At 34.8% G+C, this 12,421-nt stretch overlaps 1 protein-coding gene across 4 annotated transcripts in view; it reads right to left on the bottom strand.

Annotated features, from left to right (window-relative positions):
* LOC108732699 (protein Skeletor, isoforms B/C) overlaps positions 1 to 12,421 on the bottom strand; it is a 47,464-nt gene that overhangs the window by 8,951 nt on the left and 26,092 nt on the right. For 2 of the 4 annotated variants that reach the window (XM_018463644.2, XM_018463645.2), the window contains 4 exons: positions 8,478 to 8,589; positions 4,071 to 4,490; positions 2,352 to 2,372; positions 1,901 to 2,077 (listed from right to left, as the gene is read on the bottom strand). In XM_018463644.2, coding sequence (XP_018319146.1) covers positions 1,901 to 2,077; positions 2,352 to 2,372; positions 4,071 to 4,490; positions 8,478 to 8,589 — 730 coding nt within the window. The remainder of the gene's footprint in view (positions 1 to 1,900; positions 2,078 to 2,351; positions 2,373 to 4,070; positions 4,491 to 8,477; positions 8,590 to 12,421) is intronic. The other 2 variants (XM_018463646.2, XM_018463647.2) reach the window with 2 other exon arrangements.

Here is a 12,421-nt window from a genome sequence, read left to right as displayed (position 1 = left end):
ATCTTGAGATACTGCTGGATCAATTTGATTATATAAAAAGTATTTTTTTAATAGTTTCGCTGCAGCAAGAGCTTGTTTGATGCTTGGTGGAGGGACAGGATCGTCTTCTCCAACAACGTACACAGCTGCAATTCTTATCTATTTCGGCAACTTAGAAAGTACTGCTTAATGATTTATAATGCCGCATTGTTGTCGTTAAATAGAGTGAGCGTGACGCTATATAGGGTGTAATATTGTATAGAAAACAGTGTAAACCAACCAAAGTCAAGCAATTTCGACGTTTTAAGGAGTTTGTCGTTAAATCGAGTGACGTTATAAAGAGTTTACACTGTATATGCAAGCAGGCTTTTCGCAAAATTACTGTTTTAAATGTAAAAGTTTATCGACAACGTTTATAATTGACAAAGGTTTTTAAGTACATTTGAAACAATTTTTCAAAAAATAAGTACAAGTAAGTCTTGTTTACTAAAAACTTTTAATAAATGAAAAACCTTAATAATAACCCCTAACCGAACAATATTTTTGAATTACGAAATCTCAACAATTTTTGAAATCATACACATTTTGCTGTAGTTTCTTTACCTGTCAAATAATACGAGGGTGGATTGATAAGTTTCCGGCCTGACCAAGAAAAACAAGGTTTTTAAAAAATTTTTTTTTTATTTCTCAACATAATCTCCTCCAAGGCTGATACATTTCTCATAGCGGTGTTCCAGTCTATTAATGCCATCTCTATAGACTGATTCGTCAAGCTCCTCAAAATAACCATTTACAGCTTCGATTACTTCTTCATTGTCCGCAAATCTCTTACCGCCAAGCCATTTTTTGAGATTAGGGAACAGAAAATAGTCACTCGGGGCTAGGTCTGGAGAGTAAGGAGGGTGCGGCATCAATTCAAACTTTAGATCGTTGATTTTAGCCGTCGCAACGATTGACGTGTGCGCTGGTGCGTTATCGTGATGAAACAAGATTTTTTTCTTCGCCAGATGAGGTCGTTTAATTTTCACCTCGTGGCTCAAACGTTGCAATAAGTCTGCGTAGTATTGACCAGTGATAGTATTACCCTTTGCAAGGTAATCAATGTATATAATACCTCTTGCATCCCAAAAAACAGTAGCCATAACCTTGTTCGCCGAAAAAATTGTTTTTGCCTTCTTTGGAGTTGGTTCCCCTGGTCCAATCCACTGTTTAGACTGTTCTTTGGTTTCAGGAGTGTAGTGGTGGACCCACGTTTCGTCAACGGTTACGAATCGACGCAAAAATTCGCTTGGATTACGCTTATACAATGACAAATTTGCGGTAGAAATGTTTTTTCGAATCAATTTTTGGTCGACTGTTAGCAAACGCGGCACCCATCTTGCACAGAGCTTTTCCATATGCAAATGTTGGTGCAAAATATGTTGCACACGTTCATATGACATCTTACAGGTCTCAGCTATCTCACGCACTTTCAATCTGCGGTCTCCCAGCACTATTTGATGAATTTTTTCGATCATATCTGGAGTTGTGACCTCAACGGGGCGTCCTGAGCGAGGCCCATCAGAGGTGCTCACACGACCCTTTTTAAACTCGGAAACCCACTGCTTAACGGTTGAATATGACGGGGAGGATGTCCCCAGTGTTGAGTCCATCTCTTTTTTAATTTCCTTCGGCGTTAACCCCTTCAAATAAAAGTATTTGATGACAGCACGATTTTCCTGCTTTTCCATTTTTACGAAAACCACAGAGGCGTCTTGTTCAGCGTGCTGTCAAACCTACACTAGCAAGGAGATCGGGCTGAAACTATAGCTACAAGCTATCCAAGGATGGTACTATAGAATGTCACCTCAAGGTAGGCCTAGTGGCGTCATCTCTTGGTTAGGCCGGAAACTTATCAATCCACCCTCGTATACTTTCTTACCATTTGTGGTTTACTTGAGGATCCGGATAATCCAAAAGCGACATATTGGTCCTCTCTCATTTTTGCTGAAAGTGTAATTTCGACCAAATCGTCCTTCATCACCCATCGAACTTGAAGACGTCCATTCAAAAGCTCTCGACAATTTGTGGGGGTTGAAGGTTTGCTGGTTGTACTCGTCTTCACGAAGGGGGAAAACAAACATAAATAAACGAGACCTCGCAATCCTTACAAGTCTTTATTGTGCAAATTAGAAAGCGATTACAACAGTGAAACAAACTCACACTCACACATAAAAAAATATCGCTATGATAGTAATAGAAATATATATATATATGTCAAGGTAATTTATTAAAAGCGATTAAGGGCGAGCTATTTTATTATTATTTTTTTTATGCTTGGGGTAAATGAATGCGGTGCTTCAATAGTCATCATAAGCATTACTTGTACTTACGGGATTGTACCACCAAGGCGGCTGTTGGAAAATAAGTCTAATTAGAAAGTTATTAACCACTTGTCGCAAAATTGTTACAAATTCTTATTTAGGTTAATGGTACAAAATCGGTACATATAAATATATTTATTTAAAACTGCAGGCTAACACCTACTTGCCTACTGGATCAGTAGTTCAATTAGCGCTTATTTAAATAGGGAATTAATTATAATGGAGGAGTCGCATCCAAGATCACAAAGAAGCAAATAATGCAGGGTGGTGAAACGGCTTGCCACAAAAGGAAGCAGATGTACATATCGGGTAAAATACTGCTGTAGAACAATTTTTAATAAAAGAATCACTCCTTATCTAATCAAAATTATAGTAACCAGCTTTTTCCCTGATTTAGGCTTTAGATAGTGAGGTTATTTTAATTAAGGTGGTACACACATTAATATTATTCACCATTTTTCTATGAAAAAGAAGAGCAATCGTTTAAATGTTCTTGCTGAAGCTGTAGTTGTGTAATGAGTAATGGAGTAATATTATTCGACAGTAGATATTTCCATTACTCTTAAAAAGGGGTAATAGGCTTGGTGTGAATTCATTCCATTACATAATGTAGGTAAATTATTTGCATTAACCATTACTTTTGTAACGATTTCATTTATATTAATCATTTCAAAAATAATAGATAATATAATTGACATATTACACAGTTGACATTAATTTGAGAAAAACAAATTACTATATAAGGTCAGAATATTAATCGAAAGTCAATATCGACTTTTAGCTTTCGTGGGTGTATTTTTGATGATACATTTTTAATTCATCGTTCGTTATTATCAAAATTGTAAGTTCAACTTTCTTACGAACAGAAGCGTTCACCAAACCCACACAGTTTTTTTGTTTCGAGGAAAAACGAAAATTGAAAGTAGGAGATTTTAAATTGAAAATTAAATAAATTACACATTTTTTTATACTCTGTAATATAAATTTTCTTGATTCTTATTTCTAAATGTTTGATTACACCTCTCAGTACACCAACTTTCTTACTCCATAAGTACCTACACCATGACGTTGAGGTGTACTATACACTTAGAAGTCCTTACAGAAGGCTCATTTCAAAAAGATGAGTTTTTACAACTTAGTCCCCTTTGAGACTTTTGATCTACACATCGAAATGTAGCGAGGTCGTTTGTTTTAAAAAAATGAAACACTAATGTAGATTTCAACAGATTTATTAATTAAACTTAACTATCGTTTCGCTAAACTTTAGCTTCATGAGAAGTTTAGGTTGAGCTTGAATTAAAGTCAACTTTTAATGAAGATAAAACGATCTCCAAGTTTAATCAGTAAATTTACTGAAATCTGAATTAGTGTTTCATTTATTTTTTATAATAAATTTCAACCAAGTGTAAGTACTCTATTCTGTATGTTTGTTTTGAAATTGCATTTAATTACAAAAGAAATCAAATTTCCTAATAATATCAACAGAAACTTTTCTTAAATCAGCAATTATTTTCATGAGCATAGGAATCAATAAACACAATAATCTTCTACTGTATGCATATCAAAATATGTTGAAAATATTTTTTTTACATTTCTCTAATATATGTAGGTACCTAGTATCAAAATGTATTTTATGACGTTCATGCTTAAGTCATTCTCTACGAAATACACTAGTTAACAAGCAAATCCATTTATTAAATACAAATAACGGCGTTATCATATACTTACCGAAATCTTCGTTTGCCCAAGAGCTGGGGGAACATCAAGATCTTTGGGTATCATAACATGTCCGAAATTATGCCGATACTGTACACACCAAACAGCGAGCCAGTCTATATCGTAAACGGTTAAACTTCCGGGCAATTGAATTTCGATATCTTCTCCTTGATATCCCCGAAGAGGATCTAACGATCCCATCTCATTTGGCACTTTGATACCGAAAGGAGAAGGTTCTGTTCCGTTGCCCACCCAGAAATACGCGTCAGGCCCGGCACCATCGTAATGCAAATTCGGGATGTAGAATGTTTTAGCATCTAGGATACTTATGTTGTCCGAACGCAAACCGTGAGCCAATCTTTTAAACTCTGGGAGCACGCGGGGTTTCGGAACCTCTAAATTTGGTGGGATGAACACTTCACCGAAATCCACCTGGAGCAAACAATAAACCTTTTTCTAGAATCCATTAACAGAATTGATACGTTATCATTTAGCCCTTTAAATTATTATACAAAAGGATGAATGTTGTTTAGAAGACACATCACCCTTTTAATCATGTTAATAGAAAAACTTTACAAATATGATTGTTACATACATTGTTAGGAATATTTATCTCGACAGATATTTTTCTTTTTTTGGAAATATTACCATTTCGTGTAATACTGAAAACCACAAATCTATCAGTATTTAGAACACTAAGTAGTTATTTATTTGTTTTGCTAACATTTTGGTTTTACATGGCGACCTTTTTTCAAGGTCGAAAGGCATACTCTAAATTTTTTGATTTAATTATTTATTAGTTTATTTATAATTGTGCTGTTTATTTTAATATTAAATGCCAGTTACATTTTCTTACAAAACTAAAAAACCTAATAAGTGTACATTCAATTTAATTGTCCTACATTACTATAATATAACATTGTAGTCTTGAAAAAGTCTTCCAAATAGAGGCGAAACGTCGGTGTTGGTTCTTCGAAAATAAAAACCTTCCAACCCTTAATTGCCTTGAACTTTATTTAATATTATCCAAACTAAGGGATGAAATGGAGAATAGATCTAAATTTTTTGGCCAGGCCGAGATTGGACAGCCATTTTGGCAACTGTGTATCAAAAATTCGCGTCGCGACGCGCTAAATTGCGCAGCTCATCGATCGAAGTTACGTTACAAACGACGGCACCACCCCCGAACCACCCATCAAAACCGCCGACGACGACAACGTCGTCGGCTAAGTTGCGCCGCAGCCAAAACAGCCACCTCCATGATGCGCGCGTTACGTGGACACTCACGCAAAAGATGCACCCACAAAATATGAAGCACGTCCAAGTTCAAAAGAAACAAAGTTAGGTCTAGTGGAAGAAAACGACAAACGTTTCTAATAATCTGTTTTTTCTTTATCCCAAAACACACGGAAAACGTTTCGTACTGAGACGAATCTTCAAACTGGAGAATCACAACTTTTGATTGAATCAATTAGATTTTGTATATGTAAATATAAATGATATAAATCTAAACATGAGATCTATCGTCCTTATTTTTTTAATATTATCTAAGAAATGCAAACAAATTCATCAATTTTTGGGCTTCTACAGTTGTTTTAAAGTGGTACCAAGAATACATACAAGAATAATGCCTCTTACTTTGTTACTTTTTCTAAAACACGTTTCTCATTTAGCCAAAAATCCATATACCAATTTTCGTGGGTCTATAACTTCAAAAACGGAGAAATTTCCAGTCCAAAATTAAACTCAGACTCAAAAGACAATTTCCTTATGAAATATTTGGAGTAGTTTTACTTCCTTTAACAACACATTAACCGAATGACAGAAGATAGATTAGTAAAAATCGCAAGACATAAATATCTAAGTAGTATAAGCAGGAGAGGCCAGGGAAAAGATGGAGTGACAATTTAGATCCAGGATGAGGTCAAATCGAAGAAGGAACAGGTCATAGATCTATTATAGAAGGAAGAAGAAGACTTTTACCCCCTGAAGGATTCGACCAAATTTCAGTTTCTAGCTTAAGTTTTTTCGGCTACATAATTAGTCAATCAATTGGGGCTTGTCCTTACATATCCACTTAGATGTATTTCCTTCCAAAAAATTGAAAATGCTGTTACGCTTTGAAAACGTAGAAAGTAAGTACTCAATAATATTCAGACCTTAGGGTTTATTGTGTCAAAATATACAAAGTTTCACCTTCAGAAAAGGTATTTTGTGAATTAGCAAAATAGAGATATGTACATATGTTCTGAGTTGTCTAGGTCCAGTATCGAAGATGGAAGGACCTCTGGAGAAGCTTGCTAGCGAAACTTTATTAAGCAAGCTTCTTCAGAGGTCCTTCCAACTCCAGTCAACGACGACCTTTAAACCCCCGAATCAAGACAGCATCAATTATGAGTCTGACTGTTGTTAATGCAAAGATGTGTTCTTGATCGTGTGTTTTTAGTAAGACCAACATTAACACAACAACGTCAAGACAGATTTTGCCCAGCAAAACCCATCAAAACCTCTTCCACTTCATCAACATGTATTTTATGCAGTAAAATAATGCTGGTTCTAAAAGGTGGTATATTTCGAAAAGCATTTTGTACCAACATTTCGAATTTACATATACGTGATGTTCAACAAAAGCATGTAATGATTAGAGAAACCGTTAAAGTGAATGGGTAATCCACAATGTACGTGTGGCTTCCCTTTCAGTAATTTAGGGCTTTTGGAATTAACCGCAAGGGTAAGCCGATAACCAAAACAAGAAAAGAGTTAACTGAAATAAAGTAGTATTGATTTATTTTATTCGGGTTCTGTTTTCAACACGCAAAACAATGACAGTAACAGTATCTGATAGTATTATCAACTTAAATACTATTGTACAGAAATAATAACCGTCAGGAACAACAACTTCTTTTGAGTAAATTAGAACTGTCCAGTATTACGATACATTTATTGGATTTGTTAATAAAGAAGTATGATGTAAGTAACAATTATAACGAATTAGAAACAATTTATTGAACAAAATATTGAAGCATGATCAAAATATTTGCCTATCTGTCTGTCTGTTTGCACCGTTCGAAAGAGTTGGATCAATTTAGGTGAAGCTTTTGTTCCTAGGATAACGATGTCCCTTGTATAGTATGCAATAAAATCGTAACTGAAGTTTTATTTGTTGTAAATATAAAAATGTAATTTACTTATGTTTGTTTTTCGAACCTAGCAAATGAAAAAATTTCTGAAAATTTCTATGCTTATGAACGTGATTGTGTCAGTAAACATCTGGAAGTCTGACACAGGATAGTTTTCATTGAAAATCCTCAACAATTAAAAGCCACGATAGTAGAAAGTAATTTGCTTCCAATTAATTCCAATTAATTCCAACGGAATACCATGTAAGTATCTCAAGTACCTATCGCGAAAATAGATTTAATAAAGTGACTGGTGCGGAAAACGCTTCTTTAAATTTATAGTCATGCATCAAGTTCAATGTTGTAGTAATAAATGCATAGCAGTTGACGAACGAACGTTATAAACGCTAATAATTATTCGCCGTCTGCTTTAACACAAAAGCTCGGTGACAAACGTTCAAAATCACGCCACGCCGCAGAAGAACAGAGCAAATGAGGCCGTCGGCCAAAGACAAAAGCTTTCGACGTTCCACAGCGTAATGTAGTGGCGCGCTACGTCCGTCGCTTCACGGCTGTTGCTGATGGCGCAAAGGGCCTCTTTCATCCGGAAATGGAAGGGCACGTTACTACGGCTACTATATAATATGCGTTCCGGACTGCTACCTACCCCCTGATAAAGAAAAAAATCAGGGGACATGTCCCAACGTGATACGACACGTTTGACTTGCTCTTTTTAGTGGGACTTACAAAAAAAGTTCTGAATTTTATCGAAATATCTAAAAAAACCACACATCCTACATTTAGATTTTCTTCGAGGTGTTTCTTTTGTTATCTAATCTATCATTCTGTTTCCATTAATGAAGTTTCACGTTAGGAGTTTTACTTCTTTTGGTGAGTTGAGAGTAAAATTTGAGTAGGCAACGGAAGTTGCGCGCGTATAGCTAAAGAAAATTTGACGGTATGAAGTTAGCAACATGGCTACGAATTAGTTAACACGTAACCAGTTCAAGCACAAGATCAGAACTGGTAACTCTGCCGTTGTTCGCTGATTAGCGGAAACTGTCACTCCGGTGAATAGATAGAATTATTATTAGGTTTGTTTGTATGTAAATATATAAGACATTTTTGTTTTGTTAGTTAGGGTAATACCTAGGGTAATATGAGAGACCAAATTTTATGTTTTTAAAATATCTTCTAAATACAGATATGATAAATTGTATAATTGTTTGTTTCCTTTTATTTTACTAATTTTTTTATAGGGATGAAAATTGTTCAGTAAAAAACCGATATTATTACTTACAGTAAATCTTCTGCACCATACTGACAACCATCGGATGTCTTTTAATCTTTTTCCCATAGGAAGTCTCAGGATAATGTCAGAATTGTTGTGTTCTCCAAGAACTGGGGGTTCCCTACAAAAAAGATATAATATTTCAATTCCTTGTTTTGCAAAGATCTATATCTTATTGTAATAAACATATCAATCATTTTCTATACGTTCAGCTACAAATTATTGTACAATCTAAAAAGAGATATTATCAAAAAGCGTAATAATAATTTCACACGTTATTGATTAACACCTCAAATAAACGTATTTTAGATTAGTTTTAAACTTAGATTGTTATAATGCAATATCAAAAAGGAAATGCGTTTTTCTGATGTTACTTTCCAGAAGACATGGATTCCTCTATTAAAAAATGAATAATTAATCAAAAGCCATGTCATTGTTGGCTCGATTCTGTTTTCTTCGATAGAGAGTCATTTTAGAACGCTAATGGAGAGCCAAAAGTCGACGTAAATGCCAATAAAACATCATTAATTTTTCCAGTCTTTCGCTTTTTATTCATTTTTATTGCTTTGGTTTCCCCCGACGTTGTGTAACAAAGTCGATATTACGCTATTGTTATCAACTGATCAATTTGTATCTTCCATAGGAATCTCATTACTGGTTGTTTTTCCAAAATTCTGTTTCGTTACCAAAAGAAATGAAAATATGTAATTACTCTTAAGATCGAAACAATTTAGGACCAAAAGGATTTCATTGTGATAATCTACAACCGACGTTTCGCCTTACCTGAAGGCGAAACATCGTTTATTGATTGATGGAATGAAAATACTATTTATGCTGAGTTTCCTAAATCTGGAGATATCTAAAAATGAAGTGGTTTGTTTTAGAAAAGGTAATTTGGGATTATTGGTATCCTTTTTACTAGATGTACTGCTCTAAAACCGTTATTAATGAAAGTGCATTCTTGATCTTACGTTTTTAAGATGATCGACACTAACCCGGCAATACGGAACCCAATTTTGTGCAAACCACATCAAAACCTTTTTCTGTTTATCAGCATGTATTTGTCTTGGCATAATTCCTTCAATTCTGTTTTCTCCTATAAAGGACGCTAATGGAGAGCCAAAAGTCGCCGTAAACTCCAATAAAACGTCATTAATTTTTCCAGTCTTTCGCTTTTTATCCGTTTTCATTGCTTTGGCTTTCCCTCCCCTCGTTCGTCCTTGTATAACAGAGTCGATATTACGCTATCATCAACTGATCAAGGGATTGTCACGATTTCCTTCAACCCTCTTCGTCCCGTCCACGAGTGAACGGAGTTGTGCCGCGCCGTGGAGTGGGGTTGGATTGCCGCGATTCGATTTTGTTCGTTCGAAGGATTTGCAACTGCATTCAGAGGGATATAGCGGGAATTTCAATGATCCCCGTACAATTCGAATAAAACGGTTGCAGATCGCGAAAGGATTTCTTCTTCGCCCACTCTACGTTGATGGGGAAGAACTGTGAATAGGAGGCATTACGGCTAAGCAGTCTCCTGTTTGTTATTTGAAAACTACGGTTTTTGGGGTTCTCGTCGAATACTCATGAATTAGAAACGTAGAATAAAAAGGAGAATGTCATCATCATAAGGGCATCAGTCCTAAGACTGGTTGGACACGTACCTCCACTCTTTCCTATCCTGAGCTAAACTTCGCATTTCCCTAAAACTAGAACAACCCACATCCTTAACTATTTCCGAACAGTAATCTAACCTAGGTCTACCTCTACCCCTCCTAACTCCTGTTTCTGCCTCTAATATGTCTCTGACTAGACCTTCATGCCTGAGAAGGTGTCCTACCAACCTATTCTATTCATTTCTTACCTTTTCTACGCACGATATCCTCATCATCCGCCTATAACACCACATTTCGAACGCTTCTAACCTTTTCTTTTCCGCCACTCCCACTGTCCATGTTTCGCACCCGTACAACGCCGTGCTCCAAACACACCTTTAACAACCTTTTTCGAATTTCTAAATTAACCGTTCGCGAGCATAGAAGTGACTTCTTTTTATTAAAGGCGACACGATCCTGCGCTATCCTCTGCTTTATATCCCTACTACTCCTTCCATCCTCACTTATCTGACTTCCTAGATATCTAAAATCAGCCACTTCTTCTAATTTTTCGTCTCCTATCTTTTTATTCGTTCTTTCCCTACTTTTTCTTCCCTTGCATATCAGTATTTTAGTTTTACTTTTATTTATTTTCATACAGTACTGATCAGTCAGAACCACTTCCATTTTATTTAAAGCTGTCTCTAGGTCCTCCTTGCTAGATGCTAATACTGCTATAAGGATAATGTAACTGATAATAATTGAAACTGAGCGTAATAATCGAAGCTGTTAGAGAATTCTCTTCAAAGTTTACCATATTATGGAACATTAATTATTACTGAGTAGAAAAGAAATCTAGAGAATTGTTAGTTTGGTCTCTACACAAAAGTAAATGAACAATAATATAAAGAAATATATGTGAATATATATGAATCCTCGTCAGTAGGTATTAACTTGTAATATTGAAAAAGTTACTGGCTGTAGTCCAGGGTCGTAGCCGAGTGTGTGCCTGAGCCTGCTGCAAAGCCGTCAGCCTGAACTTGTTAGGGATTTAGATTCCTACGTATATAATTTCTGACTTATACTTTCCTTATGTTGACAAGAATTATCCATCCACAACGACTATCATCGAATGCCAAATTTGACCCTTGTTAATCAGAAAAAGAACCGACGATTACAACTTTTCTAATCTTTTTGTATGTACAATTAAATACTAATTAATAAAAGAACTCAATATTTTGAGTTTTTGAACGATTTTGTTCGTACAGAAAGGATCAAATCGAATTACTAAGTATTTTACTGTACTCATATTTATGTAACAAGTACTACCAACAAAATTAACGAAAGTATTACGAAGTATGTACAAATATACCTATTAACGGGGAAAAATTCTGGATTTATTTTGAGCCTGTCCTATTTATACAGTCTGTTTATGACCCTGGTATATAGCTTATATAGCTACTTAACTTACTATCTTTTTGGTTATGTTTTGGAAAAAATTATAGGCATGTATGCGAATATAAATATCTTTTTGAGATAAGAATATCTTTTGGAGGTATAAACCCTTTAAAAAAAACAGTTAATAACGAAATGTTTACAGAAACATAGGTAATTAGAATAAAACCGCTAAACAAATTATTGTAGATAAGATTAGCTTTTCTAAATTTTAATGGGTTCTTGTGGTTCCTAAAAGGAATAGTTGAAGTCTATCTATTAGTTTGCAACAGTCACTCTTGCCAGAAACTTTACAATTTTACGTTGCAATTGGTAAGTAATACTGACCAACATATTTTTCGAATAGTTAACAGCCAAAATAATTTAATGGAAATTTTATAAGTTACAGGCTGTACCACCAGATATTTTCTTTTTATTTTTCTGGGAACTGCGACATATACTTTATAAGGTACAAGAAATTCAAACGCTTTAATTTTAAGGAAGGATATTTTCACATATGTTTAAATCATAGAAATGTCACAAGTCAAAAGCTTTCTTGAACTGGAATCTAAAATTGCAGATGTTGTAGCTTTCGAGAAATCCTAATTCGTAATATCATTTTTGTTAGACTTGTTGTTATTCTCACAGAACGTATAACGGAGGAATTTGAATAAAAATTTCTAAATAAGGATGCAATAATATGATAAAAATTTAAAAACGTTAATATGAATCCTTATATGAACGGTATGGATTTCGAGGAGCAATTAAACGATAGATATAGCAGATAAAATTGAACAATTACTTTTGGTACCCTGACAAAGAAAATAGAGAATTCCAGTCTCATAGACTGTATAGTAATCAAATAAATGAAAACTTTTACTTCTAAGTCAATTGAGTTAAGTCTCAAAGTTTCAAAAAAATTAAGAATCG

The sequence above is a fragment of the Agrilus planipennis genome, unplaced genomic scaffold (assembly GCF_000699045.2).
Source record: "Agrilus planipennis isolate EAB-ADULT unplaced genomic scaffold, Apla_2.0 scaffold56, whole genome shotgun sequence".
NCBI classification, from domain to species: Eukaryota; Metazoa; Arthropoda; class Insecta; order Coleoptera; family Buprestidae; genus Agrilus; species Agrilus planipennis.
The sequence above is the reverse complement of the archived record's forward strand: the minus strand, read 5'-3'. Positions and strand labels throughout refer to the sequence as shown.